Raw genomic sequence first — 23,674 nt, forward strand, 5'->3', positions numbered from 1 at the left:
AAAATGACTTGTTGGTTCATCAGATGATGCTATAGTGTGAATCAGAAACTAAAGCATTTAAATCGAGTTATAAAGTGCTCTAAAGGGTGAAGATGCAGTGACTTTTACAAAGCTCTGACCTCAGTTTTATAGAACAATGTCATTTGGCACGATTGTCAATTTTTACGCAGGTTAAAACTAAAAAAAAGTAAAAGTAAACATTTAACAATAAATTAAAGAAATGCTTTGATTCTGAAAAGTAACAAATACAATGTAGAACTCAAGCAGCTCCTACAAAATAAGACACAGATTCAATTTCAGGATGTCTCCAGCTTTATTGAAACAAGGGACTTTTTTTTTTCTTGTCAGGAAAACAGTTTGGCACCAACAAAGTACAAAAATAGAACAGTTCACATTCACAAGCTGGAATTAATGAGATAAATTAGTAAAAAGAGATCAGAATTTCAATCACAAGTAGTGCATCCATTCAGGAATGAAAGAAGAGTTTCAACAAAGAAAAGCAAAAGTTTCTATGGACAGTAGGGATGAAACAGCAACATTCTTTGGTGCTGTGCTTTCATTCTTGGTTAAAAAAAGAGTAAACCCCATTTGAGAGAGAAACATGTGAAAACTGTGGTGCTGAGAGTCACAGTGAAGAGACCGGCTTTCAGAAACGACCGGGATTGATCCGACAGCAGGCAGAGGTGCATATAAGAACTGTGATCAGTTGAACGGGCGTCTACAAAGTGATGCAGTGCAGTAACTAGACGGTGAGAGGAGAGCGGATGCCGGACTGGTGGCGCTTCGTTTCTTAGTTTGGAGGAGCTTGTGCGTCTGCCAGCAGGTCAGGTCGGAGGCACTCAATGGGGCAGTGGATTTTCTGAAAATCAGTGAGATTTTAGACGTTAAGCTTTCTCAGAGAATGAACTTAAATGAGCTGGGATGTGACCTTAAGAATAATTATCAGAATCAATAGCGGCCCACTCACTTTAAGCAGGGTGTTGTCTCCATGTCTAACTGGCTGCAGAGGAATGGCATCAACCTCACCGCCTGGTCTGCGACAGTTCTCACATCTCCACCCCTAATGAGACAAATGTCACACAAGGTTGAAATAAAGTTTCCCGGCTAAATATTCTCGCAGCATCAAATTAAAAAAAATATCACACCTGTTGTCCTCCAAAGCAGGTGCAGGTGCAGATCGCACCCAGGTACTCCTTCTGCCACTGGTTGCCCACCTGGTAGGTTTTGCCATCGTCGTAACACACTGATTTATCTGTTTGGATTGGATTACACATTAAAAGTCACATGTGGCTCCTAAACATGGCGAGGCAGTCACATAACATTTTTCTGGTTATTAAAGGAGGCCTTACGCGGTTCACACTTGAACTCTCCCTTGCCGTTTCCCAGACAAGTGCAGCTCATCAAGTGGCCGTTCTCTGCCTGACGGTCCCACTGCTCTCCGATTTGATAGTTGACTCCGTTGTCATGGCACCATTCTGTTTGCAGAAGATCACAACATTAAGCATGAATAGAAAGATCACAAGTGTGAGTGATCATGTTTGTTTTATGGCACTTACTAGATGAGTCACATCGGAAGTGGCCACTGCCCATGCCCAAGCACTTGCACCACAGCTTGAAGCCAGTCTCGGACATCCTCTCCCACTCTGCACCGACATTGTAGTAGGTGGAGGTAAAGGTGTCGTAGCAGGAGTCACTGGTGGAAGGAACGCCATTCTGGACTGAGAGAAGTAGAACAAGAGGGGCGTTAAAGTGTTTCCCTGCATTAGAAACGCTTCTCAGTGACCTGAGGGATTTCTCACCATGCAGTTTGGGCTGCAGTCAAATGAAAAACGCACAATAATGATGTGTCAGTGACAGTTTTTGTTGAGAATCAGTTTCATCACTTAAAATAATCATGCAGTCCAACAGAAGGTCACACCCTGGGTACAGTCCTGGTGTAGATCTGTGACTATTATGGAGCAGGTTCTGCTTTGCTCTGAGCTCAAATCAGGTGTTGCTTACTGGTGTTTCCGGGAGTCACAACTTGCTCCAGAATTTTGTGCTTGAGTGCCCCCAGCAGTGCCTCCACAATCACGTTGTAGTTTGCCCCAGGTGTGAGTCCGATCAGGTTAGCGGTGGTGGCTGTTTCTGGCAGGCGGATCTGCGTAGGAACACAGTTTATGAATCCATCCAAAACAGAACACAGCATGAATGGGAATCATCTTCTGTTACCTCGAACATCTTCTCATTGATGCTTGTGAGAGGATAGCAGGACACCAGGTAGGCACTGCTCTGCCTGTAGGGCTTCCATGAGATCCTGGTCTGAGTTTGAGCTTCAAGCGGCACTCTTGACTCGTTAAAGGGGATGGATCCAATGGGAACGTTCAGTTTTAGGAAAGGCACCCTGCGACCTTCTGCATCAGGGTGGGAGACATAGACCAGAGGCTCACGAACTTGCCCGTAGGGCGACTGTGGGTTTCCACTGCTGTCTTCCCTATTGTTGTACTCTATGTACTCCACATGCTGGCCCTGACCGCCAAAGTCAGTTTCGGGCACATCCAGCGGGCTGACACCACTAGGGTGGTGGGGCTGAGGCAGAAGCGAGATCTCCGGCTCTGTGCGGGAAAGATACGGTTAATAAGCAAGCAGGTTAGATGAAATTAAAGCTGAGCTACTCTGCAAATTAATGGCCAGCAGGGGGCGTCAAATATGCAGCATTTACAGGGCAATATTAATGTCACAGATTTTCTGAACACCTGTTGATATTTTGCATTAGAAAGCAATCCAAAAAACAAGCCAAGCTCTGAAGGATTTTCACAACACATCTTTGCTTCAGAGCCATTAAAAGCAGCCACCTAAATCTAACATTGAACAATATCGTTCTCATCTTTCTGTTTCAAGGAATGTCCTAATAAAATATAGATTTTGGAGAAAACTCACTAGTCCTGATTTCGCCTTCCAGGGGCTTGCTCCTCTGTGTGTTTTGGATGGCGATGATTCTGATAATGTACTTAGTGTTTGGTTTCAGGCCTAAGGAGAACAGAAGATATACAGTAAGTGAAGCTGCAGCTGATGTCAACGACGGATCCGGTTTAATCATTGTGAATTTTGAACAATCAAAGCAAAAATGGAGCGGGTGGCGTTGATACCCGTTATGGTGGCGTAGGTTTGGCCTGAGTGCGGCTGGGGTATGAGCTGCTGAGGGGAACGTCCCAGCTCCTCGTAGGTGACGTAGTATCCTGAGACGTGTGAGGCAGGTGGCTGCCAGGTGAACGAGATCGAGGTGGGGGTCACAGATGCAAATCTGAGGTTGGTGGGAGGTTGAACCACAGGTCCGGCTGTGAAAAAAAACATCAGTTTGTATTCTTCATGACATTTTATGAGTTCCTGCATCATGTTTATATTGTTGGAAAAAAGCAGATTTACGTAAACCAATACTTTTTTTTTCACGGTGCTGTGATCACCATTTTACAGATTTGCTTCATACCTGTTTCAATCCTTAAAAATACTGGAGCGCTCCTGGTGTTGCCGTTCAGACTGTACAAGTTAACCGAGTACGTGGTTCCTGGCTGAAGACCTGAGGCAGAAACCGATCTTTGAGTGAGACTGATCCTACGTTAGAGAACAGGACAAACATGAGAGCGGGGCGCACCTGTGACAGTGTAGGAGGTTGCATCTCCTGGGATGGTTTTTGTAATGCTGGGCAGTGATCCAGAGGTGGGTGTGATTTCAATAAGGATACCGGTGAGAGTTCTTGCCTTGTTACGCCACTGTAATTTAAAAGAAGTATCCCTGACATCATACTGTTGCACGCGCCATGGAGGACTCAAGTCTGCATAGAATAAAAAACAGCAAAAGATAAGTTGAATCAAAAAAATGGAAATTGGTCAGTTAATAAGGAAGCTTGTTACCTTCTAGTGTGGTTACAAGTCCCTCCAGAGGTCGGCTGGTGACGGAGTTCTTTAGTGCATAGACTTGTATCTGGTATTCTGTTGCTGCCTGCAGACGGCATACATAAGGCACATCATTGTCTCATGGAAGTGATATGAATTTAGACACGAGGAGCTGAGCTTACCGTCAGTCGAGGAACCACAACACTGGTGGTGTCTGGTGAAAGGCTCATTTCTTTGCTTGGGCTGTTGATGTTCTTGGGTGTGATAACCACCCGGTAGCCTGTCAGGCGAGCGTTTGGAGCCTGCCATGACACGGTGAACGAGGACAGTCCAACATCGGAGATGACCATGTTGGTTGGTGCATTGATGACTGAAGTAGAAAAACACAATTCAAAGCTGTAATAAAAAAAAACACTTCATAAAGTGTTTTTGTTCATCGTTCCGGTCTACCTGTGGCTTGGGTTCCCACTAATGGCGTGCTTGGTGTTTGGCCATTCAGGGCGATGACTTTAACGGTGTATTCGGTGCCGGGCCGGAGACCTCTCAGTACTGCACTGTTCTGACTGCCTCTGGGGGCGGGTCGCAGCTCTCTCTCCCCCTCCTCTGAGCTGGAGTACAAGACCCTGTATGATGTGACGCTGCCGTCCGGGCTGTCCCAGGTGATGCGCATGGAAGTGGAGTCGATGTTAGAAAAGGTCAGCTCCTTGGGACCATCCATTGCTAAAAGGAACAAAGCACATTTTTCTTTAAGCCTAAACAAAAACTGCCATGTATGATATACATAAAGTTCTTCCTATAAATACAGACTTTTTCCCAAATCCTGTTTTAGAAAGTTTTATGAGCTAGAACTCAAATCTATGTAAAAATAAACAAATACATTCTTTGAATCAGTTAAACAATATTTTTTTAATGGAATAATGGAAATGAACACCCTTTTCCATAATATTCTAATTTTTGGAAAGGGTCTGTAAATATACTGTATATGTTTAAGCTTCTCCTCTTGGTTTCAACAATTGAATCAAACCAACCGGTGATGGCATTCTCCACCATGGGGGTTGATGGCTGTCCGTTATTTCCCAGAGCATAAACACTGACAACATACTCGACAGTAGGCATCAGGCCTGTGATTGTCATCTCAGTCTGATCTGCATCAGAAGAGCAAGAACTGATGAGATTTGGTTTTAAATGGTAAAGAAAAGACAAAAAACTTTATCTTCATGCATTTGTTTACAGGTGGTCTTTCAATAACTACCTGGAGACACCAATTCAGAGTAGGAGGGTCCCAAACCATTTTTGGGTATACTTGTGACTCTGTAGCCTTGGATTGGTCCTTGAGCCGGACTCCAGCTCACTTTGATGGCGTTGTCACTCACATCCATGACTTTCATACTACTCGGGGGCAGAGTATCTATAATCCAGGACCAAAAGATTAATTTTGAATTTCAAATGTATAAAAACATGTAACCAATTTCATTTTTTTAGGTAATTATTACAGGAAGTGTACCAGTTCGGTGAGTTATAGTAGCATGGGTATTGGAGGCGGGGGTGTCTCCTCTTGTTGAAATAGCATAGACTGAGATAGTGTAGTCAGTACCAGGCTCCAGGTCAGTGAGGGTGTAGGTGGTCTGGGTCCCTGGGATCATTCTCTCCACAGGAGATTCTCCACCTACAGGAGAACAAAGAGGGATCACTTATAAAACTCGGTCTTTTGTAAAAGAAAAGAAGCTGGAAAATAATCCCAGGTACAGACTTGTCCCTCCATAAGTGATCCTGTAGCTATTCACTGAGGCAGATGGGGCTTCCCATCGAATGGTGATACTGTTGTGGGTGGAGGATGTGACCTCCAGGTCAGTAAGTGCATCAGAGGCTGAGTGTTTGATGTGGAAAGTGGAGAAAAAGAACACATTTGGTTTAAAAATCACACAGGTTTGCTTTTTCATTTAATGTCATTAAGAAACGAAAACTTACTGGTGGCCTGAGTGCCAGTCAGGGGCTGACTTTCCTGACTGTGACTGACAGCATACACATAGATCATGTACTCCGTATCAGGTTCCAGACCAGTCAAAGTGAAATGGGTCCTGGTAGGGGGAACCCTCACATCCTTGGCTCTTCCACCGCTCGTCTTCTGGTGATGGATTCTGTAGCCGGTGATGGAAGCAATCGGAGGCAGCCAGTGGACGGTGAAGGAGTTGGTCCGGATGTCAGAGAAGTCAAGGCCGGTTGGAGAATCAAGAGCTAAAAGCATACAATATCAATTTTAGCCTCATTTCAGAACTATGACTAAAACACTTGGATGTTATTGGTGAGCTGGCATAAATATGTGGTTTATGACATAAATAAACACAAATAATTAGCACCACGATTTAATTTGAATGATTATCATCATTTTATGCGATGGTTAAAAACATTCTACGTATGTTTCTTTTTTTGACAGATGATTGTAAATTGTAGCAATTTTCTAAAATTGACCAAATAAAGTAAAAATAAAACAATAACTTTGAATCCACATTTGTCCACCCAAAGTTGAAATCAGACATACTCACTCGTTCTCTGAATTCCTGTTATTGGCGCACTTTCTCGTTCACCGTAGACACACACAACACTGATGTGGTACTCTGTGTTTGGTTGCAGGTCTTTATAAAAGAAGGAAGATGTGCAGTTAGAGAGCGGACTCACACAAATCAGTACCAAGGACACTGTAGGATTTATTGAACTCAAAAGTTTTGATCTTTTGAATCCCTGAGGACCCTAAGAGTACAGGAGCCCTTACTGTTCAGCAGGTATGTGCTGGTGGCTCCCCCAACATTGACCTCCTTGATGTCATCGTCTGTAGCTGTGGGGTGGTAACGGATAACAAATCGAGAGATGTCGCTCGGAGAGGCAATATTGGGGATTGTCCATGTAATTCTGATGTAGTCAGGGCCCACACTTCCAAACTGCAGGTAAAGGGGAGGCGCCATGGCTGCAAGGATAAGTGGGGAGGGATTTCTCTTTTAGTTTTAAAGACTTTAAGAAAGCACTTTTTTTAATTGTGTTAATGCAAACATTAAAAACTTGTGTTTATTTAAGTATAAGCAAAACAAATGAATCTGCATTTTGTTTTGCAGATCCTAAATCAGTTGTTATTTTTTATTGTTAAGCCTGATGACAGACCTAACTGTGAGGTGTCTAAACTAATTAGGATTCCACTTTCATATTTTACCAAAATTTGAAAACCAAAGCTTGTTTCCCCCCTTATTTTAATAACTTTGTAAACAGAAAGAGACATGCTGCAGTATCAATTTATGCAAAAAAGCGTAACCTTCAGGAAGTAACATAATGATTTCAAAAACTTGAATAATCAATGAAGTTTCTATTCATCTGTAATAGAGCTCAGAAATATGTAAATCTTTAACATAACATCTAACTGAAGTTAGCATGAAAAAAGAAGTAAAAACCTAAAACAGAATATTTTACTTTCATTAAAGAGATCTGACATTTCATGGAAATGAATTCATGCATAACCAAAGCCCTCTCATAATGGACTACAGGAGAAAATCACCCGCATGCGTCTGCTTTGTGTATGTGGCCGCCTTGCTTTCCCCCGTCTCTGTAACCGTGGTGATACTGATGTCATAGTCCACGCCAGGCTCCAAACCATGAATGGTGTAATAACCAGCAGACACCTCCACCAAATCTTGGAATATTGGCAAGCTCTCGCCTGTTGTTACCACCGTTATCCGGTAAGCGGTTATGGTGTTGGAGTTCAGAGGGGTCCAGCGCAGGCCAATGGTGGTGTCAGTTATGTTGACAAAGTCAATGTGACTCGGTTTGGGAATTTCTGAAAGGGTTAGGCCAGTGATAAAGCGCAGGCAAATTTAGAGAAAACATAAACAATAAGCATTCAAGTCCTTTCTGCAAAGAACAGAAACCAACAGCAGCCAAGCTACACAATTACAGAAAAATACATCATGCTATTTTGGGTCATGCTTAAAGGAAAATTAAATTAAAAAGTAATTACCATAATCTTCATGCAGGCGACAGAGGAGAAAATGTTTTTTTTGTTGTTAATGAAACATGATGAAAAGCTCTACAGCGACTTCATCTATGTTTTTAAATCTTGGTAATGTTATAGAGGCTTATAGCACATGTCAGTCATGTTTGTTCCAAATCTGCATCCTGTTTGCATAAAATTCCTGTTTAGTGCAGGGTCATGAGGTTGCCGGAGCCAATCCCAGCTAATTAAGGGTAAAATAAAAAGGAGGGGAACACCATTGACAGTCCATTGCAGGACCACACACAGACAGAAATGGTCACTTCCAAGAGACAAATTAAAGTCCCCAATCAACCTATAAAACCTGTTTTTAGACTGCGGGTGGAAGCCGGGACTAACTGTACTCCCAAACTCCACACAGAGAGGGATTTACTATTTACTGTGAGGTGACAGTGCTAGCCACCAACCGCTGTGAAGCCCCAGGTGAAGCATATGTGATTTTTATTGTGTGTAGACCATGAATGCAGCAAAAATGTTACGTTTCTATTTGTTAAGCAGAATTATCTTTTTTTCCAAGAGCTTGCAGAGATCCAGGATAATTAAAAGTACAATAAAGCCCGCTTTTAAACTTGTTACATTTCCACAGACTAAATCTAAAAGCAAACATTGCGATGGCTAAAACTATAATTTCTGAGTTTCTGAAAAGTACGTTTCAATTGGCAGGTATTTAAAATCTGACACATTCAAGTGAATCCCGGGGCCTTTGTTAATGCAAATGAATTTGATAGCCAACTAAAAGGCGAAAGTTTGAGGGACTGTAAGAAAAGCAAAGTTATGAAGGACAAGTTGGAAAATGTTTTTTATGTGAAATCGATGCCCCAAAACTAGCATTACTAGTCCAGTTCTTTCAGATTAGTTTTATTTTTTAATACCACCAATGAAAGCAGCCGTAGTAACTGCATAATGTGTGCAGAAAATTTTGTCTGTTCTCCAGAATACAAAATAAATAGAACATGTCAAGCACAACTAATTAAACTGACTCTCCAAGAATTGATTTTAACATCTTCCAATCCATTTTTTTTAAACGCCACCCCTAAAAAGCCAAAATGGCTTTGACATTTAATTTTTCTTGCATGTTTAAGACCAACAGATGCCTTCTTGGAGACTCATACCTGGTGTGACAATAGTGGACACTGGCACACTTTCCACCTCTCCTTTGGTACTGAACACACTGATGTTGTACTCCACACCAAGATTAAGGTTCTCTAGTTGACAGTAGGTCTGACCTACTGGGACCAACTCGTCCAAAGAGTTTCCTCTCTGGTCATTCGTTGGTGTGCTTGTCACTCTGTACGCTGTGATTCCTGCAGATGGTTGGGGGGTAAAAATGAATCAATATCAAATTGATATGTAGAAGAAAAAAGTCAGTTCAAAGCACAAAGTATGGACGGAACATGATCCAGTTGTAGGCTGAAGAGTCAATATTTACCTGGTGTTTTGGAGGCTGTCCAGTAGGCTGTGAGATCCCCGGTGTTTGGGTTAGGAACCACTCTGAGATCAGTGGGAGGGGACAAAGCTGCACATAGGAAAGATAAAGGTTGATGCTCAAATTGGCTCAATGGTTAAAGCAGTGTAATCAGCAAACAGATAACATTTGATGAGTCTTTGTCGTCACTTCTTCTTTAGCATAAAATACGCACATGTAACGACATTGCGGGTGATGGGGTTTCCACGATTGCGGCCATTGAAAATGGGCTGGACGCTGTAGGAGTATGTGTTTCCAGGAATCAAATCAACAATGGATATACGCCCAGAATCAGAGGTCTCCTCTTTGGGAGACTCGCCGTCCTGGCTGGGTAGAATAGACAGCTAAAAAGAGGAGGCAAAAATGGGAAAAGATTATAAGACAATAAAACACTCTTAAAACAAGGGGCGGGGCCTAATATCTACTGTAAACACTTAAATTAGCATCTGAGACTTATTAGGAAAACAAAAGAGAAATATTTCTGTTTACTTATTTTTGATGAAGATATGAAGATCAGAGATTGGTCTCTCTCTACCTTGTAGCTGAACCTACGAAGAGGTATCCAGGTGATAATGATGGAGGTGTCAGTGACATCAGTGCTGAAAGGAGGAGCATTTCCCAACTGGGGAGCTGAAAGGGACAGCACAGGTTTTAAAAAAGTGAAAAAGGATACAGGGTTTTTTTCTCTACTTTGGTACATTTCCTGTCTCTTATAAACGGACCTGTGGTGAAATAGTTGGTGACTCCTTCACTGAGCTCATTGTCCAGCTCGGAGTGCAGGGTGGCTGTGTACTGGGTGTCTGGTCGTAGGTTTTTCAAAGGGTATTGAGTGGTTCTGCCGGGGATCCTCTTCTCTATGGAGTTGGAGCCCTCGATGCTCAGGAAGAGGCGGAAGCCGGTGACGACGGCGCGGGGAGCCTCCCAGATGACCAGCGCACTGTCTGGGCCAACGTCAGTGAAACGCACGTTTGTGGGTGCATCAGGTCCTGCACAGAGGGAAAAAATGAAGAAAAAAACATTTAAAATGGGATTTTTAAAAATGATTCCAGTTCTGTTTGGGAATATTCATGATGGCACTCACTAGTGGACTTTTCTCCTACTAACGGCTTGCTCTCCGTGCCGCTGCTGATGGCATAGATGTAGAAGCGGTAGAGCGTGCCGGGCTGCAGGTGGCTGAGCTCAGCATAGGCGTTGGGAGAGATTGGCAGCTGCAGTGGTCGGAGCTCGTTGCCGTCCCGGTCCATTGGGGTGTAGGTCACTCTATATCCCGTCACATCTCTGGGGGGACCAGTCCAGGTGATGATGATCTTCACATCTGAGACCTCATAGAACTGCAGGTTTGATGGAGCTGGAACCTCCTCTGTAAACAGGAATCTTTTTAGAAAGAGTCAAGCTTTGTGTTGAAATTAAGTTACAAATAAATCAATGGGGATTGAAGCATTTTGCATTCTTGTAAATGAAAATTCATTTTTAAATGCATTTTATTTTCTCAAGACTCAAAGCTTATTTTTTTTAACGTTTTTGCTACGTATTCAGTGACAGGAAAGCTCTTTCTTCACAAACTCAAAAATGATAATAATACTTTTGGACACTTGCAGAAATAAGAAGACAAATCCTTGGTTTTGGAAAGCTTAAAGAAAATTTTAGACATTAATCTGTATATTCAACCATTTCAGGACGTCATTTTATTCTGTCCGTTAATATAACTTTTTTAAAAATTGTTTTAAAAACTGGATATTCTATTATTTTAACAAAAAAAGGAAAATTTCACTCCCTAAAAAGTGAGACTGCAGTATGATAAAGTATAAATGAAGCATATTTTCTTGTTCATTTTTATCTTAATTTAATTTATGTGTTTATTGTAAGAATTGATAGTAGACAATACAAAAATAATTCACACAAATATATTGAAGTTGTTTCAGAAATAAAGTATTACATTGATTAAAAAGCTAAGAAAAAAAAAGAAAAGGTGTAGGAAAATGATGCCATCTTCTTAGCAGTGTAATAACTCATAATCATGTATAGTGATTTTTGCAGAAATGCATTCAATCCAAACATTTGTCACATTAGATTAATTAATTATAGTGATTATGAACTACAGTAAAGTTCAATTTCATGTATTGCTTAAAAGGAGTAGAAAGTAGCAATTTCATATAATCTCACCCCTACGAAGTTATCTCATTTTATATTTTTGCATAAATGTCATAATCCAGTTCAAGTGTAGATTTAACAAAAGTAACAAAGATTCTTATGTTGACTCAAAGTAACCAAAAAAATTACTTATCATATAATCTTTATGCTGTGAACCAAAATGCACACTTAAAAAAGCTGTAGTTGTGAGTAAATCATAAGGCCCAAGATATGTTGGCTTTTTGTTTTGTTGGATTTTAATTTAGAATTAATTTCCAAACATTAAACACACCAGCTGAATGTGGAACAGCTTATGTTTACATCCAGGGAAATGTGTGAAATCTCACCATAAAGACATATGCTTTTAGGTAGGGACTATGGCGTATATTTACTATCTAGTGTGATTTTTATGGATGTGTGGAACTCACTGAACTAAATGTTTATTACTGATGTTTGTTTTTTCTTCTTAGTTCAATGATTCTCTGAGAGAAAGATGGCTAAATCGTTTTTAATGATTATTAATAATAATGATATTAAAGATTATTTTCTATTCTATTTATTATATTAAACCATTGATCAAACTCAAAATCTGCCTGGAATGAGCAAATTAAAGACAAACTTCTGATCAGCTCTGGTGCTGTGTTTTTACCTTGTCTGGGAGAACCAGCCGTGGTGACCTGCACAAAAACCGGCTCGCTCTCCAGCTGGTCCTCCACAGCATAGATGGTGATGTTGTACAGTAGTCCAGGATGAAGGTCCACCAGGGTCACAGAGTTTTCAGAGTTTGGGAGGGTCAGCTCAGTGCTGCTGCCCTCCTCAGAGGGAGTGTACACAACTCTGTAACCTGCAGGCACAAGCATGCAGCCGCATTCAAACAGAAGCAAAAAAACAAAAACACTTGACATGTCAACTTTAAGGTTTTTTGTCTACCTGTAATAGGAGCCTGCGGTCTGGTCCAGCTGACTCTGATAGAAGCTTCCCCAACCTCATCAACAGCAGGGAGAGTTGGTGTGTCTGGAGCTGGTGGAGCACCATTCAGAGAACAAAAAAATGGGTTTAGATCGTCAAAGTTTCCACTCATCTGGATTTAAAACCATGAGATTGCTGCTCCACCTGTGATCTGTGAGGTGGTTAAAATGAGGTTGGGCTCTCCCTGCTCCGGCAGCTCATAGACACTGACGTTGTATCTGCGTCCGGGCAGAAGTTGATCGATGGTGACAGAGGTAGTGGTGCGAGGAAGATCTGGAGTGGCACACCAAAGGTTACTTAACATGTGCATCTAATATTGAAACATCCATGCAACGGTCAGAGTTTGATGGCCGGTTAATCTATCAAACATTTCTGACAAACAGAGGCTGTAATAAGAAATGCTGAGTATAAATAGGTACTAAATAGGTGAGCTAAAACATTTAGATGATATAAGAAAGAGTTGCATCAGTGGTTAAATGTAGGTTTGACATTTGTGATTACATATAAACAAGAGAATCAGCACAGAGGAATACCTTTCTAGAAACGACATAGTAAAGCTTGAGTGACGGTTAAAGTCTCTCACCCAAGACTTTGGTCTTTGCTCCCTCCTCACTGAGCTCATACTCCACTCTGAAGCCAGAGATGGTGGCAGAAGCTGAGGACCAGGACACAACGAAGCTGTTGGAGGTGATTTCCGTCACTGACTCCGAAGTGTCCACCAACGGAGGGGGGGCAGCCGTCTCCCCCTCTGAGGTCTCCACTGAGGAGATGAGATGGACACCAGCGTTCTTTCAGAGGTTCCCGGAGAGCCGCGGCGTTCAAAGAGCGTATCTTTGTTTTACTCACAGGAGCCGTGATTGGTTGTGAAGTCAAAGCGTGTGATCTCGCGGCCTCCGAAGCGCAGAATGCTGATCAGCTGACCCTCGTAGATCACGTTAGGACGCAACCCGCTGATGGTGTAGGAGTTGATGTGGCTGGGGATGTTGACCTCTCTCCAGGGGGTACCTCTATTTTTCTAATGTGAGAACAAAAAAAAAAACAAAAAAACTAGAAAAGCTGCAGCTGCACAAGATAATGAGTATTTTTTTCTAAAGATAACAGAGCTATCCCAGTTTACATTCTTCATGTCAAGTGTAAATCTTCAGTAAATTATAATTGCGTTTTTGATAAAACAAAGTTTTTATAGGAGCCTTAATTAAATCGAGTTTGGAATGAGACTGGCTCACACCCATTTACTGCCTCATCCTGTTTTATGAGTATTCAGACTGCTTTAAAGCCCCAAGACTCGGTGTAGGGTGGCCAAATAAGCACTCGGAATAAATTCACTGTGGGAAACATAAAACAAAAACTTCTTAGGAGGAAATCAGGAGACTTCAACTCATTTTGATGCAGATCTTAACCTTTTTATCACATCAAAGTGAAGACATTTGGAGAAAACAAAAAATCGCAGAGGAGGGAAATTTATCTTGGAAGCGGTGCGACTGAGACTGTTTATTTATGCAGGCTGTAACAGAGAGTTCATGTGCCTTTAATCACTTTGTTCATTATTAAAGTTCAGAAAACATGAGCAAAGGCTCCACATCTCACACGTCACTCCAAAAAAACATTTCACAATTAAAGGATTGCGTAAGGCAAGTCTTGGTTCATGGACTCACGATTCTCCACTTGAGGATGTAGTGTGTGATGTGGGCAGAAGATGGAGGGTTCCACTGGATGGGGGTGGAGTCTGGCTGTTTTCCTGCCTCTGTGATAAAGACCTGCACAGGTCTGCGGCCGCCTGCGGGGTTCAAGAAGACGGGCGTCAGGAAAGCAGAGGAGGAGAGCAGAGGTGGGGTTAGTTGTGAGAAGGAGCAAAACTCCCACAATAAGACAGTGTTACCTGCGGCGAGCGTAGGTGAAAGTTGGCAAATTTTTGACGAGCTACATCCAAAGGATTCATCATTTTTTTTGAGGAGTAAGCAAACCTCCAGACGGTGTTAAACCAGCTAAACGCCCACAGAAATCTTACAGTGCGGTATAACACTAAAGGTCCATTTTCATCACAGATTTTCCAGCCTCTGTTCTTTCAAGAACCCTAACGGTTTCACACACCTCTAAGCCGTGACCTCTGTTGAGTCTAAGGTAAATGTTTCAACTGTGACTTCCTCCCGCCAGGACCCACCCAGCGTTAAAGTACAAAGGGCCAAATTAGGCAACCTTTATCCAAACAGCAGCAGGAAGTCACGGCCTTTGATTCTCTCTGTGGCAGCTCAGCAAAATGTCTCAGAATGCCAAACGGGGGTGAAAAAATCTCTCCAACTACATCTGATGGGGGAAGATTTGATGACTTGACGCTTTTCCATTTGTCCGACATCAAAGTCAACAAACAAACAATAAAACAGTTTTCCAGCAAAAACATGGCAAATGAGCCTGGATTTTTTAGCACCGTTGGATAAAAGGTTGGGGTTTCAAAAGAAGCACTGAGATGCTGTGGAAGAGTTGAAAGACTGCAGTGAGTGTCTTTAAACTACTCTGAATGTGAACTTTGGCAGCAGAAATCCTCATTTTCAATCTAATCCAGGGGTGTCAGAATCAAGGCCTCGGGGGCTGATGTCCAACAAGTTTTCCAACCAACCTACCATTGAAGCTCCTTATTGGCTAAACACACCTAAACCAGTTAATCAGCACCAGATAAGGCAGGATTTCTGGAAAACCAGAAGGAGGCCAACCCTCAAGGCCTGGAGTTTGACACCCCTGCTCCAAACTGAACTAAAGTTTTGTTTTTACATGCTTGCAGAGCTGCATTTCTTCACATCACAGCTTTTCATTTAAAAGGTAAACTAAAAAATGTTTAAAAAAAAAAAAAAAAGAAGCATCCCAGGGAAAATGCATTTATTTTACAAAGAAGATACTGGCATGAATGCTTTTCTTTTACCTGGATAAGTCTGCTGAGGTTCACAGCTCATTTCTCCAATCCCATTTCCATAGCAATGACAGCGGTACTGAACGCCATGGATGACCTTGTCCCATTGCTCTCCAATCTGATAGAAAACCCTGTTCTGCGGCTCCTGACACTGATCTGATGTACAAAACACGAGAAAGACATAGGAGGGCAGGAGAAATGTGGAATCAGTTTTAATTCTTTGTGTTTAAATCTCTGATGACTGAGCCAGAAACGCACCAATGGCATCACACTTCCACCAGCCGCGCCCCTGTCCAAAGCAGGTGCAGTTCATCATGTGGCCCTCCGCATGGCGCTTGGAAAATTCCTGGTTGACTTCATAAGTCGCTCCATCAACAATGCACTGATCTAGATTCAGAAAGGGAATATCGGTCTTTTGGTTTCCAATTTTCCATCCAGCGTTTTTGTTTATTATCATTTTTATTTCATACATTTCTTTCTGAGTAAAAAAACAACTTTCTGACCTCGCAGCTGTGAGTAAGCAACACAGTTCCACTCCCCGCGTCCGTTGCCCAGGCATGTGCACTCCATCAGGTGACCCAGGACTTCATGTCGTTTGTCCCACTTGTCCCCTACTCGGTGCATCACTCCATCATTAGTGGTACACACTTCCTCGTGTGCTGGTTAGAAAAACACAATATAAAGACTGAAACTTGCTCTTTTGACCTGCAGCTTCTGTTTGTAGACAAATCCCTGCAAAAAAGAGGTAGCCTTAAAATGGAAAAATAACACTTAATTTTAAGAAGAGAATGACTAGAAAGTCGTGAAGTGATCAGTCCTTGCTGCAAGACATTTTTACTTAACAAGAAATCTTATAATAAGATATCAAAATCTGGACACAAAAATTCATAAAGCGAAAAATGAGCTAAAAAAGTTATTGGTTAGATAGAATATCTTCAAATTGAATGTATACAGCCCAATAATAAATATTTTTGCTAGTTCTAGGCAAATGTTTTTTTGTTTTTTTTTGTTTTATATACCTTATTGTAGTTCCTCTTTATCATAGTGACAAAAAACGAGTGTAATAAGTGAAAATGACTCATTTTAGAACCAAATGTGAACAAAATGAGAATTTGATCTTAGTACAAGCTGGTCAATCTTAATAAATTCTCATAAAATCTAAAGCTAGTGCTTATTATTATAGAACAGAGATCAACTTTTCTATTTCTAAAAAATGCCAGTTTAACTTGACAACCTTTTTTTTTACTTTAAAATAACATCCTTAAAACCTTAAAAAACATAGTGAAAATTGAGGTTTTTTTGTCTTAAGTCAAGTTTTTCTATTGTCAAGGGATTAGTGCAATAATAATTTTAATAATAGTTTCCTTATGTATAAATCCAAGCTCTAAATGACACAAAAAAACCACGACTGTGCCGATTCTGGGAAAAGCTTGGAAAGGTGTAGAGCAAAGAGAAGTTCAAACAACTTAAAAGGCTGATAAAAGGTTTAAAATCTTTGCAAGTAAATTAGTATATTAGTAGTAGTTAGCAGTATTCAAACATAGAGCTTTCTTTTAGTCCCTACAGAGTAGCGGTCTGAGCCTCAACTATTTTCCTTTCAGTTCTCCCATGAAACCTTCTCCTTTGATCCACACTGCGATCCATGTAAGGAGTTTTCAGTCCAGCTTTCGGGACTTGCAGCCAACCTCTGTTGAGCCGGTTGTGGAGCCGGTTATTAAAATAATCATGCAATTTTTGGTACAAGCACCAAATTTGCCATGGATGTACCTTAGGATTCCCTCTTTCAGGAAAGCATGTCAGCCACAAAAAAATTCAAGATTTTAAAATATATATTATGTATGTTAAATACATGTTATAGTATTTTGTAGGGACTCCCCAAGTGTAAATGCTGAATTTTCTGCATGAACAGCCCATAATGTTGAGACTGAGACAAGCAGACATTGAATATTTTTGTAATAATTGAGTGTATGGGATTTTTTCTTGTGGCTAACAAGCTTTTCTGAAAGAGGCAATCCTACTGTACATCCCATGCCAAATTTGGTGCTTGTACCAACAAATGCACTATTTGTCTGAAATGTCAACCTAACTCTGGTGATAATCCTCCAGTGTGTGAATGATGAGAGCAACACAAAGGCGTCATCTATAAACTGCCCAAATGTAAGCATTGGTTTGTTGTGTTAGTTTCACATTTAACTGAATGAAACTCTGAACAGTGAGGAACTAACGAAGTAGCACATACTCACCGGCCATGGGGCAAAACCCAAAGAGCTGATCACTGTCATAGTAATGGGTGGTACCACACCACCTCATGCCGTCACGCCGCCCATCTGAGGTGCAATCCGTGTAGTTGAGGCCACTGTAGAGGAAGGGGAAGTGGCAGAGAGCCCCGTTGGAGTTTCCACCCAGCGTTGCCACAATAGCTAGGATCAAAGGCAGACAAGACAGTTAAATCCTCCGAATTAAATTAAAATGTTGTTTAATCTGTACTGTATCAATAAAACTGGTAGCAGCAACAAAACACAACAACAAAACCTTTATAAAAGTTCTGTTTTTTTGACATTCTCACCATTTTTTTCTGTACAGAAAGAGTACTGCTGGTCTCTCTCATAGTTTGAGGTGGTGGAGCACCAGAGCTGCCCGTCTGTGCGCCCTTCGGAAGTGCACGAGTAGTACGTTTTTCCCATGAAGACAAAGGGAAACGCACATGGCTGCCCATTAGAGTTACCGCCATACACCTGATTCCTGGCTTCTATCCAGACAGACAAGAGAAAAAAGTGTTTACCAGAGCTGCTCACATTTTTTATTTCCTATGTTAAGGAATACACTTAGAATCCAAAAGAGGCTCATAAACAATAAAATGACCCCACTTCTCTTACCCAACTCCTGACAGCTGGCTCCACTGCCCAGACAGGTGCACAGCATCTGTTTGCTGCCCTGAGTCCGGATCCAGCGCTGTCCTTCGTGGTAGGAGTTCCCAGAATCTGTGCGGCATGTTCCCTCTCTGTTGGATTGAAACCTGGATCGCTCAGGGGCGTATACCACAGTCCCCTCGCCTGTATCCCACCAAACCAGGTTGGAATGCGTCAATACAGTGCTTGTAAATCCCCAAATGTTGAGTTTTATTAAAGGTTTTCAGCAAATACTTACTGTGGGCTCCACTCTCCCGGTCACATTTCCACTCTCCACGGCCATTTCCTAAGCAAAGACACTCCACACGATGTCCACTCAAGTCGGTCTTCATCCAGGTCTCGCCGATGCGGAAAGACTTCTTGACGGTGTTGTCATTGCAGCGGTCTGTGTTGGGGAAGAGCGTGGTGGTCAGCTGGTGCATCTGAACTAACAGCGTGTGTTGGTGAACTCATTCTGCGCTTACTTCTGGAGGTGCACTGTATTTTTCCGTGTCCCTCTCCCAGACAGGTGCAGTCCAGCATCATCCAGCCTTGGTACTGCTTCTCCCAAGTCTCCCCAACAGCATATGATGATGATGCACTGTTGTCATAGCAATGCTGAGCTGCACAGAAAACAGAGATGTGTTTTTAAGATTTGCCATCTCACAGAAATGTGGTATGTTGAGGTGAGGCAAAGCTAAAAAAAATCATGTCGTTTCTTCCAAAATAATTTGAAAATGCAAACATTACACATCAGGCAGAAAAGGTTATTCAAGTTATTTAACAGACAGCAATTTGGCAGAAATAACGCCTTGTGAACATTTCTGTTATATTCACTCTTGCACTACAACCTGTCGGAGCACATTTGTCATTTTTAAGATAAACCAAGCATAGACTCATAATTTAATGCATGAAGATTTCGGCTGTTTCAAACATTATTATGAAATCTCAGTTGAGATGGATGCAAAACCTTTAGACGGCGACCTGGAATTTGGAAAAGCTTGACACTCACCCACAGGTTTACAGGTCCACTCTCCTTTGCCATTTCCAAGACACACACACTCTAGCATGTAATCAGCTGTGTCATGAGGCCTCTGCCAGGTGTCCCCAATTTTGTATGACCTCCCGCCTTCATGGCATCGATCTGCAGATGAGACAATGGCCAAGTTTGATTGATTGATGCTCTAAACTCCAGTTTTAGTGCTTAATTTGGTCAGTAACTCCATCAACCCATCCATTTTTGTAACCCACTATATCCCTTTTGGGGTCACAAGGATGCCAGAACCTGTCCCGTGTACTGTTGGGTGTAGGCGGGTACACCCCGGACAGGTCAAAGGACACACAGCCGGAGTGCCCGGAGAAAACTCATGCATGCACGGGGAGAATAAACTTCACACAGAAAAGTGTCAGTAACTCTAATAATAATTAATAAACATTTATCCCAAAGCCACAAAAAAAAAACATTTGATGTTATTTTTTTGTTAAAATTTGAGTCCCGAGTCAGAGCTCAAAGAATTTTTCTTTTTAAAACTTCACCTTTAGACCAGAGTTGCACATCCAACCTTAAAAATCCAATAGAGCGTTGAGTAAAAACAAACTTTGTCCCATGACTTTTAAACTGGTGTCACTCACTTGCGATGGTGCAGCTGATCTTCCCTCTACCGGAACCGATGCAGGTGCAGTCCCATATCATCCCGTCTCTTGGTCTCTCATATGTTTCACCAATCCTGTATGTTTCCCCGTTGTATTTATCATGACAAGTTTCTTCCACTGAGAAAAGAAACAACACAGTTAGTTATCCACCGAGCTGCTGCAGAGAATCGTGCATGCGCACACTGAACAGCAGCCGCTTCTGGTCCTGGTGTTTCTGCGTCTTTCTGACCTTCAGGCTTGGTCGTGCAGTCCACGCGTCCAGCTTCGCTGCAGGAGCAGACCAATGTGCTGCCGAGATACGACTTCTCCCACCGCTGGTAGGGTCTGTATGAGCGGCCGCTGTCCTGACAGACGACTGCGTAAAAACGCGCAACACCGTCAGGACTAGTTTGCGCAGACATTGTAAAACAAGTAAAATTGACTTTTTCTCCTTAATGCATAAAGAAACTAACCTGGTGAGACGGCCTCGGGGTCGCGGAGGTCAAGATCCACCTGATACTGACTTTGTCTTTTGCTTTTGTTTGGTGCGCCGTGCGCTGCGCTGCTGATACACAAGGCAACCAGCAACCCTGTCAGTGAGCCACCGGTCATTTTGGAGACGAACAAAGAAAAGAAAAATCAGATCTGAAGGAATGAAAGTTTGCAGAGGTTTGGCTCAGTCCCTCCCTGTTCTCAGCTGTGTGGCTGCTCCTTGCAGCACTTCAACCAGACCCTGCAGAGGGGAGAGGGCTGCCTTTATACGCACACTTAGTTCATGGAAAGGGGAGGGATTTCAACCACCCACTCCATGTCAAGAGGAAAAAACGGTCAGAAGATGTATCATCAGTTTAAGTGTGGACTATCACAAAAAATAAAGAAAAAAGGGATCTCTTATTACAAGACATTTGTCTTTGGATAGTTTTTTTCAATTTTTTTTGGGCGGGGGGGTAAAAATTCAACTGAAAACACTTTATGTGACTGTTTAAAATCGGATAAAAATCCATTAAATCTGTTATAAAGTCAGAATTATTATATTTACATTTTACAGCAACTAAAAGTTGTCCCTTCCAGCTCATTCCCTTCACATTCATCAAATTGAAACATCTCCAACCTTCATTAACTCCAAAAATATTATGACCAATTCTGAGCATAAAACTACCCCCTTTTATCAATACTAAGTTCATTTTGAGTATGAGTAAATCCCAGGCAACAAATACACATATACACACACACTTAAACTAAAGTTATAGAGGAATTAGGGTGTGGATTTGCATTTTTAAGGATGTGTTAAACGCAAATGTTAAGAAAAAGAAAATAATAACTATTTAATAGATACAGCCAAAAAAGTATTGCCTTAAAGGCACTGAAGCAGTGTTTATATTCATGTTCTTTATATTGACATTGGTTAAGTGTATTTTTCTTCATCCTAAATTTTAAAAAATGCATTAAATCATTGAGGCATCTCACTTCAGTATATCTTTAAATCCACATCTCTGCACTTGTACCAACAAAATGTGCAGACAAAGACCCACTCTGATGAAAAATGATGTTTTTGGTGTTTGATTGTTGTAGCATTTTTCTCATGAAGGAAAACTGCATTTATTAATTCAAATCGTTATGAATCAGGAGAAGGGGAAACAATTATGAAAAAGATAATTCACTATGTTAAAATGATGTTGGACGAGCCACAAGCTCCCTGCTCCGCTCCATTCTGAATTATCCACTTGCAGACATATAGATCTATGTACGTCTTTGTTCTCCTCATCCAAGCTGGCATCTGGATCCAAACTATATGGCTGGATAGCTCCAATATTGCTCAGAATTTTTGTTGCACGGGTGATGTTAGGCTGGGGTTGTGAGGAGCTGTCCGCTTGCAGGAAAGCATGTAACAGATGGATAACAGGAAATGAGAGCAGGCTTACTCTGCACCAACAGTCCAGCCCACAACTCAGAGGCGATTTTCTAATGAACTACTGCAACTCTGCAGAAAATGTGTGTAAAAAAACACACATTTTATGATTTTGCCAAAAAAAAGTCATAATCATAATTAATAGACCACTGGAAATGCTTTTAAATTGATCGAAACATGATCGGAGTGGGACTATAAAAGTCACAACTAACTAATGCTTCACCTTGACCTTTTCCCTGACATGCAGTGTTAACCTTTATTTTTGTTAGTTTGGGAAAAAATGTATCCTGAAAATTATTCGTTTGAGGGGGAAAATGAAAGCATCCACTGAGAAACTCAAATGAAATGTGTCTTCTTTTTAGAGCCCACCTCTTGTTTCCCATTCAGCATGCTGTTTTTCCCCATCAAATCAAAAATTTAAAAAAGGCAGAAATAAAAATGACCATGCTTTCTTGGAAATATAATACTCACAAATATTAAGTCACAAAAGCAGCTACTGCCAGTGGGCCTGGGTCCAGTCACAGCCCTCAAGTTTTAAATGCCTCAGTAGGACAAAACCTCCACCAGAACTTTTGGGAAATGGGAAAAAAAAGCAAAAACACTGTAATTTTTTTAAGAGAGCACCACTGAGTCACCAGTCTTTCCACTGTGGAAATAGTCTTTAAACTTTTTCCGTTTGCAGAACCCTGCCAAACTTTGGAGGGTCAAAACACCTCAAGCTTACGTGTGTTACCTAACCTCTGTTTCCAGATTTGCTGAGGCGCTCTCGGTTTCCTGAATGTGCACTCTTGCATTACTGACAAGAAACTGCTCTGAAAAAGAGAACACACAACAAAATGTGACTCTTAGTTATGGGATGTTAGGCCAACCTAGTTTAATTTACAAGCTGTCTCTGTGGAAGCTTCTGGAAGGCAGCCTGGCTTTTCTCAAAGCAATAATCTCATTTCCTCAGTTTTTTCTGCAGTTTTTCTTACATAACATCCACATTTCAATAAGTCAGCTATGTACTATTTCAACTAATTTATGTTTGATAATACAGCAGAACATGATGTAAGAATTAATCGAAGGAACCTGTCCATCTCGAGGGCCGCTTTTTTGGGCAGTAGTCACATAAAACTAAACAAATCTTTTCTGATCATATCTTTACAACCATAAGGGTTTTGTGACTAACCCATCCATCCATCTTTCTCTGCTTATGTGGGATCAAGTTGCATTGGCATTATCTGTCATTGATATTTCAGTACCGTCATCAATTCCATCAAAAAAGCTAACTCGGCAGTTTTTCAGTCCAAAATTATCTTATTTTTTCATGAACATTAACATTTCTGTCAAATTTAGCTGTTCTCCTTGTTTTCTATGGCTCAGTTTAAAAGGAGAGGTTTGACCTATCAAAGGTCAGGATAGATTGGCGAAAAAGTATTTTCCTAACTGTTAGTTTAACTTTGAATTAATAATGAAGCAGAGAAAAATGAACCTGTTTTCCTCAACAATCCTCTTTTTTGCACTGCAGGTATGCAGAATTTAACCAAAAGAAAAGGTATAATGTTGATTTATTTAATAGTTTGTGACATGCTCAAATAAATAAATAAATAAACGACTTCAAATTTGCTAGTATGCTGAACAGTGGTGTGGGTCATTGAGGTTCTGACATCGTTTGCTCTTTAACTCTATATAACCATTTTTGAGACCTCTATCTCATTAGCATGTTCCAAACTTTCTTTAAAAACCCATTGTCCATTTTTTTCTGTCTTGCAGTTCATTATAATTACTGCCCCTAGGGGCAGTAGAATGGCTTTTTCTGATCATTTGAAAATGGTTGCTTCCATTAAACCTCGAAAACACTTTTGGCTGGAAAAGTTTTGCTAATTTTCAAA

The 23,674-nt window shown here is 41.3% G+C and overlaps 1 protein-coding gene across 2 annotated transcripts; it reads right to left on the reverse strand.

The window, feature by feature from the left end:
• Positions 1-289: 289 nt before the first annotated feature.
• On the reverse strand, positions 290-20,622 carry LOC101159085 (fibronectin). Of its 2 annotated transcripts, XM_020712847.2 has the most exons (46): positions 20,365-20,622; positions 20,142-20,267; positions 19,892-20,029; positions 19,272-19,403; positions 18,745-18,882; positions 18,519-18,665; positions 18,248-18,424; positions 17,938-18,120; positions 17,615-17,791; positions 15,875-16,030; positions 15,630-15,758; positions 15,384-15,527; positions 14,125-14,246; positions 13,316-13,484; positions 13,053-13,229; positions 12,614-12,742; positions 12,431-12,520; positions 12,150-12,344; positions 10,452-10,730; positions 10,093-10,356; positions 9,906-10,000; positions 9,546-9,714; positions 9,335-9,421; positions 9,018-9,209; positions 7,414-7,692; positions 6,643-6,834; positions 6,416-6,505; positions 5,841-6,107; positions 5,623-5,739; positions 5,377-5,538; positions 5,125-5,280; positions 4,901-5,017; positions 4,323-4,592; positions 4,055-4,242; positions 3,891-3,978; positions 3,632-3,811; positions 3,467-3,556; positions 3,129-3,317; positions 2,920-3,009; positions 2,212-2,594; positions 2,002-2,140; positions 1,557-1,718; positions 1,350-1,475; positions 1,146-1,252; positions 968-1,060; positions 290-859 (listed from the first exon to the last, which is right to left on the reverse strand). In XM_020712847.2, the coding sequence occupies exons 1-46, from the start codon at positions 20,501-20,503 to the stop codon at positions 791-793; spliced, it is 7,308 nt and encodes a 2,435-aa protein (XP_020568506.1). In that variant the 5' UTR covers positions 20,504-20,622; the 3' UTR covers positions 290-790. The 2 variants fall into 2 exon arrangements, with proteins under 2 accessions (XP_020568506.1, XP_011489070.1); XM_011490768.3 differs by lacking the exon at positions 7,414-7,692.
• Positions 20,623-23,674: the final 3,052 nt, after the last annotated feature.

Source organism: Oryzias latipes, chromosome 3, assembly GCF_002234675.1.
Source record: "Oryzias latipes chromosome 3, ASM223467v1".
NCBI classification, from domain to species: Eukaryota; Metazoa; Chordata; class Actinopteri; order Beloniformes; family Adrianichthyidae; genus Oryzias; species Oryzias latipes.

Coding starts and splice junctions, on each gene's coding strand:
- LOC101159085 (XM_020712847.2), bottom strand. CDS start 20,503: ATGACCGGTGGCTCACTGACAGGGTTGCTGGTTGCCTTGTGTATCAGC. Junction 5,018..5,124: donor CTCTGAATTGGTGTCTCCAG/GTAGTTATTGAA, acceptor CTTCTGATGCAG/ATCAGACTGAGATGACAATC. Junction 3,010..3,128: donor AACCTACGCCACCATAACGG/GTATCAACGCCA, acceptor TGTTCTCCTTAG/GCCTGAAACCAAACACTAAG.